The sequence below is a fragment of the Pristiophorus japonicus genome, chromosome 4, assembly GCF_044704955.1.
Source record: "Pristiophorus japonicus isolate sPriJap1 chromosome 4, sPriJap1.hap1, whole genome shotgun sequence".
In the NCBI taxonomy this organism is placed as follows: Eukaryota; Metazoa; Chordata; class Chondrichthyes; family Pristiophoridae; genus Pristiophorus; species Pristiophorus japonicus.
The window spans coordinates 132789812-132800467 of record NC_091980.1 but is presented as its reverse complement, the minus strand read 5'-3'; the positions used below and the strand labels follow the sequence as shown (position 1 = coordinate 132800467).

At 43.8% G+C, this 10656-nt stretch overlaps 1 protein-coding gene across 1 annotated transcript; it reads left to right on the top strand.

The window, feature by feature from the left end:
* Positions 1-590: 590 nt before the first annotated feature.
* Positions 591-6685, top strand: LOC139262666 (ferritin heavy chain, oocyte isoform-like). Its single transcript, XM_070877817.1, has 5 exons — positions 591-692; positions 1210-1356; positions 1769-1894; positions 2247-2333; positions 6614-6685. Exons 1-5 carry the CDS (start codon positions 591-593, stop codon positions 6683-6685), a joined length of 534 nt encoding a protein of 177 aa, XP_070733918.1.
* The last annotated feature ends 3971 nt before the right edge of the window (positions 6686-10656 follow it).

Here is a 10656-nt window from a genome sequence, read left to right as displayed (position 1 = left end):
GCAGAACGGGGCCTCAGTTTTGAGGCGCTATCAATAAGCTCCACCCACAGAAGCTAAGGCTTTTCTGCGCAGCGCCAAATTCAAACAGAAAAATGGCGACACTTCGGATTTTTTTTGGAGCTACTTTGGCTTAAAAACTTGGTCGTTAATCTTAAATAGCGCCAAAAAAAGCCAAGTGGAATCTTGGGCCCTTGGAACTTTTGTTTATTCCCCCTTGTAAAGCGGGCATTTATGGTTTATATTTTTCCCAATTGATTAGCCTGAAGAGCAGAGGATTCATTTCAACCTGTATTATGGATATTTGAACTGAGTTTGAGGAAAGTTAGGACAATTGGGATCCTCATTGAGTTGTCAGCCAATGATGCTCATTCTTCAAAAATCTGACTGGCTCTGGGAGTACATCCCCCTCCTCCCTTAAGTTCATTGGTGCTCTGAGAGGCTGCAACTTCTGATTGCGTATTGAGGACCGTCACTCATTATCGAGGCTGCCACACCCTGGATTATCCCTCAGTATAAATACAGGAGTTTGAGGTTGGCTAAATCTTAGTTTGTTGCTACAACAAAGGTTTGATTTGTGAAAAAGAATCAAGATGGCTTCTCAAGTGTGTCAGAACTACCACCAGGACTGTGAGGATGCTTTTAACAAGCTGATCAACATGGAGCTCTATTCCTCCTATGTTTATCTCTCTATGGTTAGTTTTACATTTTAGACCACTTCACAATGGAGTCTATGTAAAGTGAATTTACTAAATTATGTGCTGTATCCAGCCCAACTATTCGGAGTATCTTGAATCTTAACTCACTTTCTTGTTCTCCTTTGAGTTTTTGTTGAAGTTTATTTGGAATACATGGAACTCAGAATTTGTATCCTCATTCTAATGCATTCCATGGACTTTCTGAGGGTCTATAATAAAATTTAAGCTAGACCATTTAAGAAGGATGTCGGGAAGTATTCTTTCCTGCAAGGGTGGTCCAATCTGCAACACTTTCTTCCTTGCTCCCACCACTGAAAAATCAAGGCTTTGATGCTGTGCTCTGGCTTTTCATTGGGTAAGGATATCAAAACATTGTTTCCTTGCCCATGCACATCAAAGTTTCAGTAAGACTTTGAACCCTTGAAAGAAAGTAAAATTTGAATTTAAGTAATGTACACATGGTTATGGGTCTGCTATGCAATACCAAATTACTCAAAAAATTTTTTTTCCATAGTCCTTCTACTTTGACCGGGATGATGTTGCCCTGCGTCACTTTGCGGAGTTCTTCAAGGAGCAGTCACATGAGGAACGTGAACATGCTGAGAAACTGATGAAATTCCAGAATTGTCGTGGAGGACGGATCATCTTGACAGATATCAAGGTTGGATTCAATAAAGGAGTGGCCTTCTGTCTAGCTCCACTTCGACTGATTGTTCCCAGTACATTCTGAAGCAATTGGTTCCAATTTACAACACAGGCCATTTGGCCAAACTGGTCTTTGCTGGTGTTTATACTCCAGCGAGCCTCCTCCCACCTTGCTTCATCTCGCCCTCTCAGCATATCATTATATTCCTTTCTCCCCATGCACTTGCCTAGCTTCCCCTTAAACACAGCTATGCTATTTGCCTCATCAATGTGACTCATTGTTGTGATTGCATAATGGCAATTTTATATTCTCACACATGGGTTCATGGTAAAGTAGACTTTTGATTGAACCCCTAATTTCCGTCAATACTTTTTAATGTTTGTTTAATCCATTGTAAGTGCACTGTTGGAATTTTCTTTATTTCCAGAAACCAGAGCAGGCTGAGTGGAGCAATGGTCTGGAGGCGATGCAGAGAGCTCTGCAGATGGAGAAGAATGTGAACCAGAGTCTGCTGGATCTGCACAAACTCTCCACTGAGAGGACAGACCCGCATGTAAGTTGTTAATAATTTAATGTGGGCTTTTGGGTAAGTTGGAGGCTGTGGCACCTTGCTGTTGTTGGGGCTAATTAAAAGATCTCCATGCTTAATAGATTTGAGTTGTAGTCTCCCTATGTATTTTCTGTTTGGGAAGGGCTGGGGAAAGTTGGCCTACTTTGGACAGTGACTTGTAAATGTGTCTCTGTGATCCCATGATCTGAGCACCTAATGATGCAGTAATTCCATCAAATCTCAATTGCATCACTTGACTCTCCTCCAGTTCAAGAGGATTAAAATCCAAATTCTGAAGGGGAAGCTGACGTTCCATGATATTTGCTGCTGGACATAACTAGTTTCCCTCTTTCAGTTGTGTGACTTTCTGGAGACCCACTACTTGGATGAACAAGTGAAGATGATCAAGAAGCTTGGAGATCACATCACCAACCTGAAGAGACTGGGAGCCCCTGACAATGGCCTGGGAGAGTACCTGTTTGACAAGCTCAAGCTGGGGGAGAGTGACTAAACTGACTGGATCAAGCACTTTGTGTTTAGTACATGTATTTATATAATGGGGATCCCTGTCCTGTAGGGAATGATGGCTTCTGACTTTGTACAAAGATCTGTGAGACATGGGCTCTTGATGTGAAATGTAACATAACTGTAAATAAATGTTCAATATTGGACTGGGATTTGTATCGTTGTATATTGGAGTGGTTGCTTATTATTCAATTAAAATAATGTGGTTTACATCAAACCAGAATTAGCTGGAGCTGTGCAATAGTTATAGGATTTAATCCTATGAAATTTGTTTTTCCTCTGGTGTAATGTCGATCTATAGATTTGGATGTTCAGACACATGATGCAAGGTCTAAAATTTACATTTAGACCATTAACAGCCACATGAGCTATTGACTGAGGGTCAAAGCCTAGGTAGAGGTACAGTGTAAGGAGAGTCTTAAATAGGTTTAGAGAGGGAATGTGGGAACTAGACAGCTGAATTAAAAATACATGTTCCCACTTGTGAACATTCTCTCAGCCCTTAGATAAATGACAACTCCATACAACAAAATACAAGTTGCTGTGATGTGTGTTACACAAGGAATGTTTCCCAGTATATTGAGTTTCACCTCCAGACAGTGAAGAAAAAGTCCTGGGTTAACTTCCTATTTAATAATTGCACTGGCCCTGGAGTTAGCAGGTTGTATTCAGTAGCTGCTGCAGATCCTGTTTGGTTATTATTGCAGGTTGTTCAGTAACTGAACTCACCACTGGTGCTGTAGACTTTCTGTTAAGCTTTGTAGGCAAATCTGCAACTGCTGTACAGACCAGCAATGTCCTCGTGCATTGAACCCCGGGGACGACAATTGGGTGAGGAGGGAAAGCAACAGGTGACATCAGCTTGCTGTCACAGCTTCAGTGGATACCTGAGTGTGGTGGTTCTGGGACAGATTTTCATCTGCTCAATCCTACCTCATGGCTGAATAACTTGCCAACATGACCTTGGCTTGCATAAATAAGTAATTAGGTAAGTTATTGAACAAATACCTGTGCAAATGTACTCCAACACATCTTCTTCTGGAAGGAGTGTATGTATTTCATTAAAGGCACAAAGCGAAAGGCCCAAGCAGTTAAACACACACCTCTGGATAAACATTTCCCTCACCCCCAGCTCCAATGCCTAATACCTCAATTCATCAACCTAATGTATCCATTTGTATTTAGACTCATTGTGCATTTCATACCAAATAGCAATTAATCTGTCCAAATCCACAGGGCTCTCCATTTCTCTCCTTCACCCCGATGAATGGATTCAAATGTAAATGCTACAGGTGTAATAATCCAGTGTTTACAAATTTGTTTTAGGAATTTAGCTGAAAACTGTATTTGTTGCAATTAAAGTGCCATCAGCCATTCCACGTTAATGTCTTTGCAACTCTCAAAGGCACTTTTTGGGTATCGATGTTACAATATTTCATATATTGATGAGCGACAATTCCACGAGTCGGCCTGGGTTTGCGGCTGATGGGTTTGGCAACTTTCTGTTTCTGACAAAGTCTCAAGCTCACTCGATTTGAAAAACTTCACAGGTGCCCGTGTTTTAAGAATGACATTGAATTCACAGCACAGAAAAAGACCATTCAGGCCCAACTGGGCCATGCTGTGGTTTATGCTCCATGTGAGCCTCCGCACTCCCCACTTCATCTAGACCTATCAGCATATCCTTCTATTCCTTTATCCCTCATGTGTTTATCTAGCCTCCCCTTAAATGCATCTGTGCTCTTTGCATTCAGAGTTATTACTGTGGGTAGCTCAGTAACTAAACGTATCACTGCTGCTATAGACTTCCTGTTGAGCTGTGTGGGCAAAGAAGCAAGTAACTGCCATACAGACCAGTAATGTCTGAGCTCAAGGCCAGCATTTATTGCCCATCTCAAATTGCCCTTGAAGGTGAAACGCCTTGTAGCACTGAGTGCCTTGCTGGGCCATTTCAGAGGGCAGTTGATAGTCAGCCAATTTGCTGTGGGCTTGGAGTTACATATAGGCCAGACTGGGTAAGGACGGCAGATTTCTTTCCCTAAAGGAAATTAGAGAATCACATGGGTTTTTATGATAATCTTCTCATTCCATGATCACCTGTAGTAGCTTTTTATTCCAGATTTATTCCATTAATTAACTGAATTTAAATTCTGCAGAACCCGTGGTGGGATTTTGCCTCTGTATCAGTAGTCCAGGCCTCTGTATTACTTATCCAGTAACAATACCACTATTCTATTATACCCCAAGTAGAATACACGATTGGGCGTGGTTCTGGGACCCCTCCTACCCCACGTCATGGCTGACTAACCTGTGAACACTCACTGACTAGGCTCCTACATGAATAAGGAATTGGGCAAGGAATATGTGTGGGACTGTACTCCAACAAAGTATAATCCTCCTGGAATGAGTAAATGTATTTCACTAAAAGCATTAAGGTTATTTATGCATTGAGTGAATAATGCATCATTCACTAAATGAGTTAAATTGTCAAGTCAAATAGATACTTCTCCTGAAACTTTCACACCCCCCATTCTCCTCCCCGCCATGTCTGTTCCATCAATTTATAAATCCAATACCAGCAGCTCCTTCATAAATGTACCCAGTTGTATTTCGTCCAATTGTGCATTTCATACCAAATAGCAATCATCCTTTCCAATCCTACTGGATATCTCTTTGTCCCCTTCTTGTCCATGAATGGATTCAAATGTTGTTGATGCCGAAGGTCCAATAATCCAGTGTTTACAAGTTAATTTAGGAACTTTGCTGAGAACTGCACTGGGTGCAATTAAAATTGTCTCCTTTAGTCTTTCCATGTTAATGTCTTTTTAATTCTTTCCGGGCTGTGGATGTCGCTGGCAAGGATGGCATTTATTGCCCATCCCTAATTTCACTTGACAAGATGGTAGTGAGCCGCCTTTTTGGGCTGCTGCAGTCCTTGTGATGAAGGTACTCCCACAATGCCGTTATAGAGGGAGACCCATGCTTTTGACCCAGTGCCAATGAAGGAATGGCGATATATTTCCAAGTGAGGGAAATTGCAGGTGATGGTGTTCCCATGTGCCTGCTGCCCTTGTCCTTCTAGTTGGTGGAGGTCGCGGGTTGGCAAATACTGCCAAAGAAGCCTTGCTGAGTTGCAGCGGGGAACCTTGTAGATGGTACACACTGCAGCCATGGTGAAGGCAGTGAATATTGAAGGTGGTGGATGGGATGCCAATCAAATGAGCTGCTTTGTTCTGGATGTGTCGAGCTTCTCGAGGGTTGTTGGAGCTGCACTCCTCCAAGCAAGTGCAGATTATTCCATCACACTCCTGACTTGTGCCTTGTAGATGGTGGAAAGACTTTGGGGAGTCAGGAGATGTGACACTCGCTGCAGAATACCTGGCCTCTGACCCGCTCTTGTTGCCACAGTATTTATCAGAGTGGTCCATTTATGTTTCTGTTCAATGGTGACCCCCAGGTATTAATAGTAGGAGATTCGGCAATGGTAATGCTGTTGAAAGCAAGGGCAGGTGCTTAGACTCTCGCTTGTTGAAGATAGTCAATGCCTGGCACTTGTGTGGTGCAAATGTTACTTGCCACATATCAGCCCAAGCCTGAATGTTGTCCAGGTCTTACTGAATGCGGGCATGGACTGCTTCATATTCTGAGGAGGTGCAAATGGAACTGAACACTGTGCAATCATCAGTGAACATTCCCACTTCTGACCTTATGATGGAGGGAAGTTCATTAATGAAGCAGCTGAAGATGGTTGGGCCGAGGACACTGTTCTGAGGATCTCCTGCAGCAATGTCCTGTGGCTGAGATGATAGACCTCCAACAACCACAACCATCTTCCTTTGTGCTCGGTATGACTCCAGCCGTGGAGAGGTTCCTCCTTGATTCCCATTGACTTCAATTTTATCCAGGCTCCATGATGCCACACTCAGTCAAATGCTGCCTTGATGTCAAAGGTCGTCACTCTCACCTCATCTCTGGAATTCAGCTCTTTTGTCCATGTTTGGACCAAGGCTGTAATGAGGTCTGTAGCCGAGTGGTCCTGGCCAAACCCAAACTGAACATCTGTGAACAGATTATTGGTGAGTAAGTGGCATTTGATAACACTGTTGATGACACCTTCCATCACTTTGCTGATGTTTGAGAGTAGATGATGGGACAGTAATTGGCTGGATTTGATTTGTCCTCTTTTTTTGTGGACAGGACATACCTGAGCAGTTTTCCATGTTGTCGTTAGTTGCCAATGTTGGAGCTGTACTGGAACAGCTTGGCTAGAAGTGCAGTTAGTTCTGGAGCACAAGTCTTCAGCACGACAGTTGATGGGGCCGATACACTTTGCTGTATCCAGTGTGCTCAGCTTGATATCATGTCAAGTGAATTGAATTGGCTGAAGACTGGCTTCTGTGATGGTGGGGACCTCAGGAGAAAGCTGAGACGGATCATACATGAGGCACTTCTGGCAGAAGATGGTTGCAAATGACTCAGACTTGTCTTTTGCAATCACATGCTGGGCTCTGCCAACTTTGAGGACGGGAATATTCATGGAGCCTCCTCTTCCCATTAGTGCTTAAATGATCTCCCAGTATTCACGACTGGATGTGGCAGGACTGCAGAGCTTTGATCTGACCCATTGATTGTGGGATCGCTTCACTTTGCCAATTAACAAAAATGTTTCCATTGGCTGAAGGGTCAATAATCAGAGGGCACAGAATTAATGTGATTCGCAAAGGAACCAGAGGCGACATGAAGAAAAACTTGTTAACTCAACGAGTGATTAGGATTTGGAATCACTGCCTGATAGGATGGTGGAAACAGATTCAATAGTAGCCTTCAAAAGGGAACTAGATAAATACATGAAGGAGAAAAAATTGCAGGGTTTATGGGGAAAGAACTGGACTAACTGGATTGCTCGTTGAACAAGCCGGCACAGACTCGATGGGTCGAATGGCCTCCTTCTGTGCTTTATTATTCTGTGATTCTCTGAAGACCAGCACTGTGCACAGGACTCCAAGTGTTGTCTAGCCAAGGTTCTATACAAATTTAACATGCTGCACACGGATGTGGTTCAGCTGCAGACATTCCTCGCTCTGAGCTCAGAACTGCGCTAATGGTTAACTGTTTACGTACGCATCACAAAATATATCAGGTCAATGTTCACCCCACTCCATGCAATAACATAAGAACATAATTAGGAGCAGGAGCATGTCCAATGGCACCTTGAGCCTGCTCCAACATTCAATATGGTCATGGTTGATCGTCAACTGCACTTTCCCGCCCTATCTCCATATCCTTTGATTCCCTGTGCTGATACCTACTGACTCAGGGACAAGGGTGTTAGCAACTGAGGCAAGGTTGATCAAATCTTACATTTATATGTTGCCTTTTGTTCAGGACAGCCCAAAGCACTTCATAGCTGATGAAATTCTTTTGAAGTTCAGTCTCAGTTTTGTAGCCGCTAATTTGCACAAAAAGATCCCCCATCAGTCTGTTTACAATGGGGAGATCTGGATTTGGATGAATGTACACAGGTGGATTTGAAACACTGCTTCAACTAAAAGACACAATCAGCACCACTCAAAATAAATGCAAAGTCATATATGTATGGAGGCTCAGATTGTGATTCCCCTTCCAAATGTATTCATTCACAATACAGGGAGGGACAAGCAATGAAGGGCCGCAGCAACTGAGGAATGTGCCCACAGTCAGTCAGTGGGGAGTCAGGTTGTGGATATCACCACCAGTTTAAACATACCTCATGGAAATTAGTGTGAAACCTAAATTCGAGGAGGTTCTGGTTTGCAGATTTTCAAAGTTTCTAAAAATCAAAATTATTCACGTCCTGTTCAAAGATGCAGCCTGGATTTTAGCCTGCTGTCCATGGCCAGATTTGGCACAATCACCTCAAGGTGGTCCACCTCTTCCTCTCCACGGTCAAATATTATTATTTGAAGCTCATCATGGATAAGAACATATCCAAACCATCTTTCTCCAGTCTTCATCGCCTCCTCTGACGTCACTTGCACCCACCATTTTCTCTTGACACTCAGTGTGAGCTCATAGACTGCTTTGAGCATGCAGTTACAGCAGGTGGTGAAGAAAGCAAATGGCATGTTGACCTTCATAGCTAGTGGACTTAAGTTTTGGAGCAGGAAGGTCTTACTGCAATTGTACAGGGTCTTGGTGAGGCCTCACCTGGAATATTATGTTCAGTTTTGTTCTCCTAATCTGAGTAAGGACGTTCTTGCTATTGAGGGAGTGCAGCGAAGGTTCACCAGACTTATTCCCGGAATGGCAGCACAGACATATGAGGAGAGACTGGATCGACTGGGCCTGTATTCACTGGAGTTTAGAAGAATGAGAGAGGATCTCATCGAAACATATATAATTCTGATTGGACTGGACAGGTTAGATGAAGGAAGAATGTAGGGGAAGTCCAGAACTAGGGATCCAGTCGAAGGATAAGGGGTTAGCCATTTAGGACCGAGATGAGGAGAAACTTCTTCACTCACAGAATTGTGAATTTGTGGAATTTTATACCGCAGAGATTTGTTGATGCCAGTTCGTTAGATATATTCAAGAGATATGGCCCTTATGGCTAAAGGGATCAAGGGTGTATAGAGAGAAAGCAGGAAAGGGGTACTGAGGTGAATGTTCAGCCATGATTTTATTGAATGGTGGTGCAGGCTCGACGGGCCGAATGGCCTACTCCTGCATCTAATTTCTATGTTTCTATCTTTACCCCTACATCGTCATCTCAGCTGTTTCCGCCTCATATTCTGCCACATAGGTTAATGAGGCCAAAACAAGGAAAGAGAAAATATCCAAGAAAGTCGGGTCTGTACACTTCATGTCTCTTACACTCGGGATGTCTAACCTCCCAATGTCCCATGGTTCAATGAGTGTTAGCATTCCAGAATATGGTGTCACAATAGGTCACTGTTGTTATGTATGGAGAAAGAATCAGACTGAACACTGTGAGCTCAAAGTAAAGTGTGACCTTGGTCTTTCATTGCAGGTCTCTAGAGTGCCTCTCCAATCTGTGAGGCCTCCTTAAATACCTGTGTTCTCAAGGGATTATGGGATCACTGGGACTCCCAGGGATGAGCCCTCTGGTGGCTGTACAGAGTATATGCAAGTTTACATATATAACAACACTCCCCCACCACGCACCACAAAGTGAACAGTGTAACAATTTACAAGGTGAGTCGATCTGGGGCCCTTCTTGCCCTGGTTGATCGTCTCGGTGTGAAAGCTGGTATTGGTGAATCAACTATTGGTCCCTCGCTGGGTGGCTGTGCAGCTGGCCTGGCTTCCTGATGTGGTGGGTCCTGCTGGGCTGCTGTGTATAATGGGTTCTGCTTCGTGGCCGACCGTGGTGTCGGTTGCCACTGGTGCGTATGTTGGGGTGTCAAAAAAGGTAGGGTACAAAGTGGGTTGCTCAGGATAGTCCATGAATCTGAGTTTGATTTGGTCCAAATGTTTCCGGTGAATGAGATCATTTGAAAGTTTTACCCGAAACACCCTGATCCCCTCTTTGGCCATGACAGTGCCGAGACACCACTTGGGACCTTGTCCACAATTCAATACAAATACAGGATCATTGATTTCAATCTCAAGTGACACATTTGCGCTATCATGGTATGTACTTTATTGAAGCCGGCTGCTCTCTACCTGTTCATGTAGATCAGGGTGAACTAACGAGAGCCTTGTCTTAAGTGCTCTTTTCATGAGCAGTTCAGCAGTTGGGATCCCAGTGAGTGAATGGGGTCTCGTGCGGGAGCTAAGCAGGACTCGGGATAGGCAAGTTTGCAGTGAGTCTTCCGTGACCCTCTTCAAGCCCTGCTAGATGGTTTGCACTGCTCTCTCTGCCTGATCATTGGACGTTAGTTTAAATGGGGCAGATGTGACATATTTGATCCCGTTGCAGTTCATGAATTCTTTGAACTCAGCACTGGCAAAACATGGCCCATTGTTGCTCACATGGACATCGGGTAGGCTGTGTGGGGCAAATATGGCCCGCAGGCTTTCAGTAGTGGCAGCAGACATGCTAGCCGACATTTTATCACATTCAATTCATTTGGAATACGCATCTACAACCACAAAGAACATTTTACCCAAGAAGGGGCCTGCATCGTCGACATGTACACTAGACCATGGTTTGGAGGGCCAAGATCATAAACTTAGCGGTGCCTCCCAGGGTGCATTGCTTAACTGCAAGCATGTATTACATCTGTGCACGCAGGACT